The sequence below is a fragment of the Trachypithecus francoisi genome, unplaced genomic scaffold (genome assembly GCF_009764315.1).
Source record: "Trachypithecus francoisi isolate TF-2019V2 unplaced genomic scaffold, Tfra_2.0 Lachesis_group20, whole genome shotgun sequence".
Taxonomy (NCBI): domain Eukaryota; kingdom Metazoa; phylum Chordata; class Mammalia; order Primates; family Cercopithecidae; genus Trachypithecus; species Trachypithecus francoisi.
Genome location: NW_022681466.1, coordinates 39,500,542 through 39,514,082, shown reverse-complemented (window position 1 = coordinate 39,514,082; position 13,541 = coordinate 39,500,542). Strand labels below are relative to the sequence as shown.

General features: G+C 46.6%; 1 protein-coding gene across 4 annotated transcripts in view; it reads left to right on the top strand.

Annotated features, from left to right (window-relative positions):
* PITPNC1 (phosphatidylinositol transfer protein cytoplasmic 1) overlaps positions 1-13,541 on the top strand; it is a 327,211-nt gene that overhangs the window by 200,618 nt on the left and 113,052 nt on the right. For all 4 annotated transcript variants that reach the window (XM_033183893.1, XM_033183896.1, XM_033183895.1 and 1 more), the window contains exon 5: positions 6,973-7,044. In XM_033183893.1, coding sequence (XP_033039784.1) covers positions 6,973-7,044 — 72 coding nt within the window. The remainder of the gene's footprint in view (positions 1-6,972; positions 7,045-13,541) is intronic.

Sequence of the window (13,541 nt, the reverse complement as noted above, 5' to 3'; positions counted from 1 at the left end):
CAATTCCCCCTTCCCTTGCACATGCTTGAACCTCAAAGTCAGTGATGCTTTACACAGATGAAAGCCAGATGGGCGATTTGGAAGAAGGCAGCCAGCAGCCTGGGTGTTGTGTTGGTTTTCTCTTGCTGTGTAACAAATCTCCCACAAATTTAGCAACTTAAAACAACACAAGTGGCTGGGTGCAATGGCTCATGCCTATAATACCAGCACTTTAGGAGGCCGAGGTTGGAGGATCGCTTGAGCTCAGGAGTTTGAGACCAACCTGGTCAACACAGTGAGAGCTCATCGCTACTAAAAATAAAAAAAATAGCTGGGTATGGTGGTGCATGCCTGTAGTCCCAGCTGTTCAGGAGGCTGAGGCGGGAGGATTGCTTAAGTCCAGGAGGTCAAGGCTGCGGTGAGCTGAGCTATAATCACACCACTGCATTCAAGCCTGGACAACAGAATGAGGCTCTGTCTCAAAAAAGAAAAGAAAATACAAATAACACAAGTTTGTCATCTTGCAGTTTCCATGGGTCAGGAGTTGGAACCCAGACCCACTGGGTCCTTGGCTCCGGGACTCCCCAGGTGGAAATCAAGGCATCAGCCAAGGTTCTAGTTTCACCAGAGATGCGGGGTCCTCTTCCATGCTCACTGGTGGTTGGCAGGACTCACTCCTCGTGATTGTAGGACAGAAATCGTGTTTTCTAGCTGGCCCTCCTCCAGCTGTCACTCTCAGTTCCCAGTAGACCTCTCTTGGGTCCTATCCACGTGGCTATCTCACAACTTCAAAGCCAACTAAAGAATCTCTGCTTTTTCTAAAGTGAAGTCTTGTATACTGAGACAGAGTCTCAGGAGTGACTGACTGTCTTGTGTTTTTGCTATCAACCAAAGGCTACGCTCCCTCTGAAAGTTCTAGGGGGCAACCAGGGGAGTGACAGCCCATCATATCCCCGGGTCCTGCTCACACCCGAGGGGAAGGATTACACAGGATGTGTGCACCAGTGGCCGGGACTCTGGAGGCTATCTCAGAATTCTGTCTGCAGTGGGTTTTTCACTCTTTCCTTCATATGCTGTGGGCCAAATGGGACTTTCAACATTCAGCATTTCCAAATGACTGTTCCTTAGAGAGCACTGGATGCTTCAGAAGCCCTTAGACATCTTCCTGTTTTAGCCAGTGACTGGCAACCCTAGTGTCTCTCTTCTTGGAGCAAGTTCAGGTGTGTTACATCAGGATTCCCAACATTTTTTCCATGCCCACACTCCTGACAGATCCCTTGGTGATATAGAATTCCTCCACTCAAGGATGTTTATCAGGATCTTTAGGGAACAGCGCACATTTTGAGAAAAAGTCCAGGGTTGGGAGGTGGGGTCCCCCTCTCCCCATTGACATTAAGAATGACTAAGTTAGATGGTATATTCCTAATGGAAGCAAAAGTCTTGGTTACAGAAAACATTATTCGAGCAAAACCTAAACTAAAGGAGATACTTTAATACCCGAAGAAGCTGGGTAAAGAAGGGGGGTAAAGAAAAAGGGGGCGACTTTGACGTGCACCATTGCTAGTGGTGCTGGTGTTGGGGGGCACCCTCCTGTTAGAGTGTGAGCTTACCACCTGGTTGGTGAGCCTGGGACACATATAACTAATGGTAACGGTGACAAAGGAGATACGTGCTGTGATAAAGGGACAAACGGAATACTGCCACATGCGTGGGATAATCATTCCAAAGTAGTACTTGAGATAGTCTTTGAGTAAGATTTAGGAAAGAAATTTTGGGCTGAGAGTACCATGGGCCAAAAAAAAAGAAAAAAAAACCTGGCAGCAAGTTTTCCAGGGAAGGGGGAGTGGACCTAGATTTAGGGTGGGCCCAAATCCAATGACTGGTGTCCTTGTAAGAAGAGAAGAGAGCACAGAGACCCAGGGGGAAGAAGGAAATGTGAAGACGGAGGCAGAGACTGGAGTGATGCACCCACTACCGGGGCCACCAACAGCTGGAGGAGACAAGGACAGATTCTCTCCCAGAGTCTTCAGAGGGAGTGTGGCTCTGCCAACACCTTGGTTTCAGCCTCCAGAACTGAGAGAATGAATTGCTGCTGTTTTAAGCCACCCAGTTTGTGGAACTGGCTACAATAACTCTAGGGTACCAGTACAGTCAGGGAGAACATTCGCATTCAGTCCGGTCCTTTCAAGTTTGAGGAACCTGTAGGGCGTTTGTTGGGGATAGCCAGTGGGCACCTGGAAATGTGAGAGGAGTTGGAATTTGAGATGTTGATGTGGGAGGCATCTGCCAAAAAAAATCATGAAAAGTCAGAAGCAGATAAGATCACCAAGGGAGAGGGTTGGATCAAGAAAAGAGGCTGTAGGTAGGGTAGGACCTGAGGGATCTCCCGCAGGGAAGGAGTGGAGGAGGGAAGAGAAGGCTGAACTGCTGCTCAGGATGGAGAACTTGCTCAGCCGTATTGCAGTCTAGAGAGGTCTCCAGGGTGCACATGGAAGAGTGATGCTGGTTTGGAAATCCTTTGATGATCAGGTGGGAGGTGGAAAAAAGTAGACAGGAAGCACTGAAATTGAATACTCTTTTTTTTATTTTTTTATTTTTTTCGAGACGGAGCCTTGCTGGAGTGCAGAGGTGCAACCTTGGCTCACTACAACCCCCGCCTCCCGGGTTCCAGTGATTCTCCCCACTCAGCCTCCTGAGTAGCTGGGATTACAGGCACCTGCCATCATGCCTGGCTAATTTTTGTATTTTTGTAGAGATGAGGTCTCACCATGTTGGCCAGGCTGGTCTTGAACTCCTGACCTCAGGTGATCCACCCACCTCGGCTTCCCAAAGTGCTGGGATTACAGGCGTGAGCCACCATGCCCGACCACTGACTACTCTTTTAATAAGTTTTTTTATGAAGACAGAGAGAGATATGGAATTGATTATAGATGGGGAAGAAATAGGATCAAGGGAACTTTGTGCTTATTTATTTTGTAAGACTATGACACTTTTCATTATATCTTTAGGCTGTGGGAAGGAAGCAGGGAGAAGATGCAAATAATCAATGAAACAAGGTTCTAGAGAAGAGCTTACCAATAATTTGTACTGTGCACCTACTACGTGTCAGTCACTGTGCTGGGGTTTAGCTGTGTGATCTCACTGATCTTCCGAACACTCCTACAGAGTGGAGAAGGATTGTCCCCATTCTCCACCTGGGGCAACTGGGGCTGAGCATAGTGAAATGACTTGCCCAGGTTAATACATCTTGGATTTGAGGCCAAGTTAGCTGGCTCTAATGTCTCAGTGCTTTTCATTGTAATATTTCTCCACTGAAAAAGAGGAGGATGTATCTTTCTCTGACTCACAAAGAAGAAGAAACTTAACGAAATAAGCAGATTTGTTATGGAGGAAAGGGGTGTGGCCATGCGGTTCGTGTCCTCATTAAACTATGACTCAAAAACGTGATCAGCTGCGACGCAGGAGGAGAAGGCTGAAGCCAGGCAGGGGACCTTGAGAGGGGAAGGGATTTAGGATAGATCAGTGGATGAGATATAACAGGGAGCCAATAAGGAAGAAATCAAAGACCTTGCTTTAAAGCTGAGCTTCCGCTAGGATTAGTGGGCTGGATTTTTGGAGAAACCAACCTGCATGGGGGAGGCAGAAGGTTATCTTAACACGGACATCTCCCCAGAGAGAGTTCAGTGACAGCACTGAAGAAGCCCAGAGCCACAGATCATTCTGATTTTAACCCAAGACACCCGCACACCCCAGGGCTCTGAGAGCGAGTCCTCAGACATCCCAAGGGGAGTATCAGCCCCAACCACCTGCTGAAGGAGAAAGTGCTGACCCGCTTGGAGTTACCAGGAGCTGTTCTCCGGCCACCCTGCTGAAGCCAGGTGCACTCCCAGCCTCGTGGCAAGGTGGCCATTCTGATAGGAAAATAACCAAAGTCCCCACTCAAAAATAACATCTGCTAATTTGCGTGGGAGTTTTGCATTTCATAACTGGGTTTAATATGCAAATGCTAAAATTCATGTGTTAGGCTAGCTAAGTGGTTTAGAGGTTCAGTGGGTAAAAACGCCTCACAGTGTTCCACTCCGGTGCACCGAGACCCGCACCCATGCTCCACAACTCTGTGCTCTCCCAACTCCTTGGATTGACTCTCGTGAATTATGGGACAAAAAATACAAAATCGATTTACCTAACTAAAGGCTTGTCATGTCTAAGAGAGTCTCAGCCAGGGCATCCCCCCACGTTCCCGTGTCTGCTGTGGGGCTCCGAGTCCTCCAGCGTCTTCATTTAAGATGAGCAGCTGCTCCTTGGTGCTGCCTGGACCCGGGTGTGAGGGCAGCGGTTATGGAGTGAGAAGTTTGAGAGGAGACAGCAGAGAAGGTGTTAATGAATAATCGCAGGGCCTCGTTCTCCATAAAGGCAATTACTGGGATTGATTGTTCCCATGTTTCCTTAGTCACGGTTCAGATGGCTTGTTTCACTCAGATTAAGACAGATGCGTGCTGAATGCGCCCTGGCATGTGATGTCAGGAGAATTATCGATGGCACGTCCCAGGCCTCTGCCTTCTTGTGCGGGTGCCACCAGGGATCTCAGCCGGGCTAAAAGGGGAGCATGGTCATTGTGCGGCTGAAGCATGTCTGTGCTATAGCCAGGTGGTTTTCCAGTTTGAGCATGCCTCAGCATACACTGGAGGGCTTGGTAAACAGATTGCTGAACCCCACCTCCAGAGTTTCTGATTTAGTTGGTCTGCTGAATAATTTGCATTTCTTTTCTTTTCTTTTTTTTTTTTTTGAGTTGAAGTCTCACTCTGTTGCCCAGGCTGGAGTGCAATGGCGCGATCTCAGCTCACTGCAACCTCCACCTCCCAAGTTCAAGCGATTCTCATGCCTTGGCCTCCCAAGTAGCTGGAATGAACAGGGGGTGCACCACCACACCCGGCTAATTCTTGTATTTTTAGTAAAGACGGGGTTTCACCATGTTGGCCAGGCTGGTCTCAAACCCCTGACCTCAGGTGATATGCCTGCCTTGGTCTCCCAAAGTGCTGGGATTACAGGCATGAGCCACTGTGCCTGGCCAAGTATTTGCATTTCTGACAATTCTGGGCTGCTGGAACTGGTCCAGAAACTCCTCTTTGAGAACCACTCAGTATGGTGAAGAGTATGGACACTGGGACCAGGCCACCTGGCTGCATGACTGTAGGCCATTTACTTACCCTCTCTGTACCTCCATCTCCTCATCTTTAAAGCAGGGGGGGTAGTAATAGTACCTCCTTCATGGGGTGGTTGCCAGGAATAAATGAGTGAGCACATCAGAGCATTTGTAGCAGTGTCTGGTATAGACAGTATATGAGTGCTAGGAACATGTATAAGAGATCCAGCCTCTTGTTACTGTAATGCTATCAGCCCAAGTCTGGTTTCCCCAACACCCACAGATCCCAATGGAGTTGCTGGGTCATTTTGCCCATTAGCCATCAATCCTATCTCTGGTGGCCAAGAAAGTGAATGCCCAGCTTAGTGCTAGCCAGAGCGTGATTACACCAACATCCATCAAAATTCTCTTCTCAAGCCACCTTAACCCTTCACATCTACTGATTGCATAGAACTTGACGCAGTGAGACTGGGGCCATAGGGCTGGGTTGCATTTGGGGTTTCTGTCCCTCGTGTGGGCAAAGAGAGGGGCTGCCTTTTCTGGTTCAGTTTCTACCCATGGATGCTGTCTGCTGAATGCATTCTTTAACTATACATTTTTAAAACATCATTTTATTAATATTTAACCCTCACAGTGTTGCTCTTAGGTAATAATTATTATTCCTGTTTTAACTCTGTTGGGGTTCAGATAAGTTAAATGACTTATCCAAATTACATATTAAAAGCCAGGTCTCGGCCGGATGCAGGCGGGAGAATCATGTAAGGCCAGGAATTCAAGACCAGCCTGGACAACATAGAGAGATCCTTGCCTCTACAAAAAAAAAATTTTTTTAAATTAGCCAGGCATGGTGGCACACACCTGTAGTCCCAGCTACCTGGGAGGCTGAGGCGGGAGGATCGCTTGAGCCCATAGGTCAAGGTTACAGTGAGCTGTGATCACACCACTGCACTCCAGCCTGGGTGACAAAGCAAGACTCTGTCTCAAAAAGAAAAAGAAAAAGAAGGCCGGACGTGGTGGCTCACACCTGTAATCCCAGCACTATGGGAGGCCAAGGCAGGCAATTCTTTTGAGCTCAGGAGTTCGAGACCAGCCTGGCTAACATGGAGAAACACTATCTCTACTAAAAATACAAAAATTAGTCGGGCTACATGGGAGACTAAGGCATGAGAATCACTTGAACCCGGGAGGTGGAGGTTACAGTGAGCCCAGATCGGGCCACTGCACTCCAGCCTGGGCGACAGAGCAAGACCCTGTCTCAAGACATTAAAAAATAATAAAATTTAAAAATTAAAAATTAAATTTCAATTTTCAAATTAAATTTTTAAAAATTTTTTATTTTACTTTAAAAATAAATTTATGTTTTAAAAATTAAAAGCCAGGTCTGTCTGACTTCAATAATCTATGATTTTAAAGTTCTACTATATCCCCTTGCTAATGTTATATGAGCATTTATATAAAGATTAAGACTGGGTCCCCAGGAATCCAGCAATGGCAGCTGCTCCTCAAAGGTAAACTCCCCAGAACTGGCACCGGTGTGATTTAGGGGTTTGCTTTTCTAAAGCTTACGCTAGGAGTCACAGAACATATTTCTTTTGGAAATGCCCTCTTCAGGGACTTGCCCTCTACTGCTGGTTATTCTCTGTGGCCTGACCTTTGTCTGGATGAAACTGTGTTCATGGTCCTAAAGGTGCTTTCCTTTGTCTGAATTTGGATATTGACTTAGTATCTTAACATGTCTGCTCTGCTGCGGTGCTCCCAACCAAGTGGCCAGGAAAGTATTCAGAAGCTCTGCTGAATATAGGAAGAGAGAAAAAATGTCATGCTAATGAAAGTTTGCTTTTCTCCCACAGTGTTCCTTTCTGCCGAAATTCTCCATTCATATAGAAACCAAGTATGAGGACAACAAAGGAAGCAACGACCGTGTGAGTAGCCCCTCCTTCCATGCTATGCTCACCTCTTGGGCTCTGAAAATTGCAGCACTTCTCACAGCCCCTCTGTGACCAGGGCCAGCGGTGGGACCTGTGCCTGGGACCGCAGAGATGCTCTGGCCTTTGGCTTCTGAGGGTTATTTCCCTGGGACTTTTCCCTGGAATTCTTTGGTTGTCTAGCTTTTCTTTCTCATGTTTATGTACTTTCCATGGGCCTCTGAGCAGAAGCCTCTGACCTGGGGTGACTGTCATGGAGGTGGAGAGGATGACAGGGTATTAGGAACTCCAAGATTTGTTTTCTGATCATTGGACGGGGTACATATCTTCTCAATGCCTATTCATATTTTCTTCACAAAGGGAATGCAATCAAATATATGTGTGCACAGAAAAGGAAATATAGTCAGATATGTGTGAACAGAAAAGGAAATACAGGCCCAGTACGGTGGCTCATGCCTGTAATCCCAGCACTCTGGGAGGCTGAGGCAGGCAGATCACCTGAGATCAGGAGTTCAAGACCAGCCTGGCCAACATGGCAAAACCCTGTCTCAACTAAAAATACAAAAATTAGCTGGGTGTGGTGGGGCACGCCGTTAATCCCAGCTACTTGGGAGGCTGAGGCAGGAGAATTGCTTGAACCTAGGAGGCAGAGGTTACAGTGAGCCGAGGTTGCGCCACTGCACTCCAGCCTGAGCCACAGAGTGAGACTCCATCTCAAAAAAAAAAAAGAAAGAAAAGGAAATAGAATCAGATGTATGTGTACATACTGCATATATGCTTACTTACACACATGTGGTATTTGTATACACCCACACATCCTACCTTAAAATCAGGTGCTACCACAAAATATTTACCTCCTGAGGCATTCTGACTTTTAGTAAATTTCAGCCAAGCATTTTGCTTATTAGTGTTGGTTAAAACCCATCTTCTGACCTGGCTTTTACCCCCAGGCTCTTTCTGTTGGGGCAGTACATTTCTAAGTTCTCTTTTCTTTGGAGGTGACTGTTTTGACCTACCAAAAGCCTCACCTGGGATTAGGCTGTGGGTTCCCTCAGGACCCATTGAAAGGAAGAACCTGGATCTGGAAGCTTCAGGGCTTCCCCAAAGTTCATGGAACTTCCTAGAGGAGAGTATACAGCTGGCAAAAGTACTATCCTACCACTGTGTTCAGGAACCCCATCATTCGTGTCTCCTTGAAGTGGCAGCCCAAAGGGGAATGTTTAGGGCCATTTTCCTGTCACAGGCCGAAATCACAGGCGCGTTGCTGGCCAACTTCATCAAAACCACCATGTCTAAAACAGTGTCACACTGTGTTTAAACTTGAATCCTTATAAAATAGTGATTTTTTTTCTGATTAGAAAGTAGGCTGGGCGCGGTGGCTCACGCCTGGAATCCTAGCATGTTGGGAGGCCAAGGCGGATTGTCCGAGCTCAGGAGTTCAAGACCAGCTTGGGCAACATGGCAAAACCCCATCTCTACTAAAAATACAAAAAATTAGCCGGGCGTGGTGGCACATGCCTGTAGTCCCAGCTACTCAGGAGGCTGAGGCAGGAAAATCACTTGAGCCTGGGAGGCAAAGGTTGCAGTGAGCCCAGATTGCACCACTGCACTCCAGCCTGTCAATAGAGCGAGACTCTGTCTCAAAAAAAAAAAAAAAAAAAAAAAGTTAATACATGGCTATTCAAACTTGGAAAATGCAAAAAGAAAGTATCGAAAAAAGAAAGGAAAAACCAATAGCAGTCCCACAATTTAGAGATGACTTCTGTTAGCGATTTGGTTCATGTTGCAGATTATGGACAAATTTATTTTGTAACCAATTCCTCCTGAATTGAATCATAAAGTATGTTATTTTTAACATGCCATGAAGTATGCTTCCCCATCATGATTTTTCCTGGCTGTACCACCTTCCATATTTCAGTGTACTTCTTTAAAACGGTCACTGGATATTGAAGTAAGCTTGACTATTTTCGTGTAGCTGTGGACTCTCATGAAAAGGATAATAAAGTTCAGTTGCCTGAATTGCTTTTCCTGGCATAATATGAAAATATGGGGGAATTTTTTTTTTCTTTATGAGACAGGGTCTCGCTCTGTCACCCAGGCTGGAGTGCAGTAGCACGATCTCGGGTCACTGCAGCCTCTACCTCCTGGGCTCAAGCAATCCTCCCACCTCAGCCCCACTAAGTAACTGGGGCTACAGGCACACACTACCATGCCCAGCTAATTTTTGTGTTTTTTTAAGAGATGGGATTGTACCATGTTGCCTAGGCTAGTCTCAAACTCCTGGACTAAAGCAATCTGCCTGTCTTGGCCTCCCAAAGTGCTGGGATTACAGGCATGAGCCACCATGCCTGGCTGGAAAAAAATTTTTAAATTATCTTTTAGTCTTTCCAAACAAATTTCCTTGCTTTCTCTCTTTTTCTCTATGTCTCTGTCTCCATGAGTTCATTCAAAACAGCTCTCCATTTGAAAAGGTATAGAGAGGCCAGGTGCTATGGCTCACACCTGTAATCCCAGCACTCTGGGAGGCCGTGGTGGATGGATCACCTGAGGTCAGGAGTTTGAGACCAGCCTGGGCAACATGCGGAAACCCCCATCTTTGCAAAATTAAAAAATTAGCCAGGCATGGTGGCATACACGCCTGTGGTCCCAGCTCCCTACTTGGGAGGCTGCGGTGGGAGAATTGCTTGAGCCCAAGAGGTCAAGCCTGCAGTGAACCATGTTTGCACCTCTGCACTCCAGCTTGGGTGACACAGTGACACCTAGAAATAAAAAAGAGGCACAGAGGGGACACGTGGTCTCACTGTGATTGCTATAGATTGGTGGGACCACTGTAATCTGGTTTATCCTCTGCCCAGTTCAAATAGTCCCCAAAATTCATATGGTGATTATGTATTATTATACATCCCTTTTTTGGCAGGTGCTAAGGATTTTTGACTACCCTCCTAGGAATTTAAAATAACAGGTTATCCACCTTACAATCAGGATCCAGGCCCATGCCAAGGGCCAGGCCCCTTTGAGACTTAGGCTGGCCTGCAAGAGAAGCACCGATCACCTCTTCACTCCGAGCAGTCCTTGGACACAGTTTGCTTTCTCTAGGAGAAATCTCAGCTGTTGTAGCCCCGCTTGCCTACCTCTCCCCAGCCTGTGGACTCTGGAACTGCCCAGGGGACCTGCTCCTTGTCTCTCTGTCATGGCACCCAACTTGCCCAAGCCCCAGTCCTGCCATCTTGTTACACTGAAGAGGCCCTAAATGTGTTTTTGGCCCAGTTCCCACCTCCTGCCCCCCCAGGCTCTGCTTGACTCTGCTCCACGGACCCCCGGTCTTGCTCCTGAGGCCATTGGACCACACAGCCCAGCCCCACTTTATTAGACTTCTTTGCCAATTTGCCCTCCTCTAATTTACATATTCAGCAGCAATTGGTTGTCCAGCAGGTTCAAGGTTGATCCCAGAGAGGCAGAAAAGGAGGGTTGCGGCCAGGTGCAGTGGCTCACACCTGTAATCCCAGCACTTTGGGAGGCTGAGGTGGGTGGATAACTGAGGTCAGGAGTTTGAGACCAGCCTGGCCAGCATGGCAAAACCCCATCTCTACTAAAAATAGAGAAATTAGCAGGGCGTGGTGGCGTGCACCTGTAATCCCACCTACTCGGGAGGCTGAGGCAGGAGAATTGCTTGAACCCAGAAGGCAGAGGTTGCAGTGAGCAGAGATTGTGCCACTGCACTCCAGCCTGGGCAACGAGAATGGAACTCTGTCTCAAAAAAGAAAAAAAAAGAAAAGAGAAGAAAAGGAGGGCTGCATCCATTTCCATTCATACTTGTTAATACTTCAAAATCTGAACATGAGAAATATATATTTATCTAACAATTCTTTAATTCCTAAATGCTAGCTTTATCTAGCCAGGGATTCAAAACTGGTGTTTTAAGCCAAGGCATATGCTGGTGTGCTCTTTTTCTGTCCTGGGTTGAGTGTGGAGTTTTTGGTGGGAGGCAGAGTTGCTAAGGAAAGCAGTGCAGTAGTGGATCATTCTCTTGTCTCACCACATTTCCAAACTATTTAATAAACTCAGTTCATTTCTTTGCACTTTCTGGGTGTACACTCTTATCATTCAGCTACCATCCTTCATACTGCTATCTACACTGTTTCCTCCTGTACCTGCCAAAAATTTAATGAAATTGATGACGATAAGAAGCAATAATTAAATTGAAAGAGGCTACTGATAGTCATATTGATGATAGTGGTTGAATTGAGTACATGTTGTTATCCTATTATCAATTACCATATAAGTAATTTTTTCACACGACCCAGTATCTAGTAAGAAAAAAATAGTGGCAGTATGAGTAGATATAAATATCTTCTCTTCCTTGTTAAAAATAAAACCAGTATATGTATGATTGTGAAAACCTGCAAACTGTGATTACATTAACCAGGATGCAGTGGGGAAGTTGTCTTAAATTGAGGCCCATTTATTTTATGCACATACTTATGAGAATTATTTGGGCCTTCCTTAGTGCTAGGGAGGACGGCACCATGCCAAGGTAAGGTTCTGTTGTTTGTCCAGGGCCATAAATCTAGACCTGGGAGAGTCCGTGCTTAGCACTGCCTGGTTCAGCTGAACGAGAGGCTGCTCATGTGGTGACGGCTGCCAGGTTACTGGTGTTCAATGGGGTTAATGGGGGCAGCCTTGCTACTTTACTTCCTCTTCCAAACAAAGCAGACAGCACTTAAAGCAGTGCTTCCCAACCTTGCCTGCACATCAGGTCCCAGCCCCCTGGGATTTTTATTTAACGGGTCCTGGGTGCAGGCTGGTCTAAACCAGCCAATGAGCATGAAGGACAGAACATTCCCTCCCAGAACACCGAATTCTCCAGCTGGGAGTGTGAGAAGTTTTAGAGTCTACCCTGAGGCTGAACCTGATATGTTCCCTTAGGAGACATTGGCTATGCTGTCCCCAGCACCGTGAAGATCTAGACCAGCAGTTCTCAATCACAGCTACCTATTAAAATCACCAGGGCCAGGCGGGGTGGCTCACACCTTTAGCCCAGCACTTTGGGAGGCTGAGGAGGGAGGATGGCTTGAGCTCAGGAGTTCGAGACCAGCCTGGCCAACATGGTGAAACCTCGTCTCTACTAAAAATACAAAATTTAGCTGGGTATGGTGGTGCATATGCCTGTAATCCCAGCCCCTGGGGAGGCCAAGGCAGAATTGTTTGAACCCGAGAGGCGGAGGTTTCAGTGAGCCGAGACCATACCACTGCACTCCAGCATGGGCAAGAGAGCAAGTCTCCTTCCCCCCCCACCAAAAAAAAAAATCACCTGGGAAGCTTTAGCCATCACTGGGGCTGCGGTCCCAGCCCTGGGGATTCTGATTTCATTTGTCTGAGGTGGGGTTGAGGCATTGGGATTCCTTTTTTTTTTTGAGACAGAGTCTCACTCTGTCTCCCAGGCTGGAGTGCAGTGGCATGATCTCAGCTCACTGCAAGCTCCACCTGCCGGGTTCATGCTATTCTCCTGCCTTAGCCTTCTGAGTAGCTGGGACTACAGGCGCCCGCCACCATGCCCAGCTAATTTTTTTTTTTTTTGTATTTTTAGTAGAGACGGGGTTTCACCGTGTTAGCCAGGATGGTCTCGATCACCTGACCTCATGATCCACCCGCCTCAGCCTCCCAAAGTGCTGGGATTACAGGCATGAGCCACCGCGCCCGGCCAGCATTGGGATTTTTACAGCTCCCCCAGGTGAATCTGAGGGGCAACAAGACTGAGAACTATAGATTTAAGGAAATAGTAAGTACTATTTAAAACCAACACTTAGGAAAACAGAAACAGGTTCTCCAAATGTCTTCACTTCTTTATACTCCTGGAAATATGACAGTTTACAAAAGGCACATATAAACCCCACTCCATTCCACTCCCACTCACACAGTAAAAAGACCTGGGTAACATATGTATTCTTATTAGCCACATATCACCAAGGACATTATTCCTTGGCAAAGAAACTCCTCTGATAAAATGGAGAGAATGTCCAGTTTAGTTCCTGGAAACCTGAAGCTCTGTCTTTCACAGAGGTCTCCTTGGAGGCTGCCTAAAAGAAGTGTCTGGAATGTAGTTCATTTCTAGTTCCTCTGTGTGGTAATGAAAGAACACAAAGTTGTTCTTTGTGAAACAGAAAGATCAGTATTGAAGTTCCAGTTATCAATGTAAGCAAGCAAGGCTTGGTTTCTTTGTTTTAAAAAAATAGAATAAATAATGCTTCCATCAGGGTATGGGGGATGCATAGAGGTTCGTTTACACGGAAGCACTTCATAAACTGTAAAGTGCTATGCAAATATGAGACATGATTACTGTGATGGCCACACCTCGGGATTAACTGCACGCATGATGATTACCCAATGAGACTCTAATTTTGTCTCAAGTATCAATAAACCATTTGCTGTTCAACAAGTTTTGAGCACCTACTATGAGCCAGGCATTAGGAGAAGGATCGGGGATAAAGCATTAA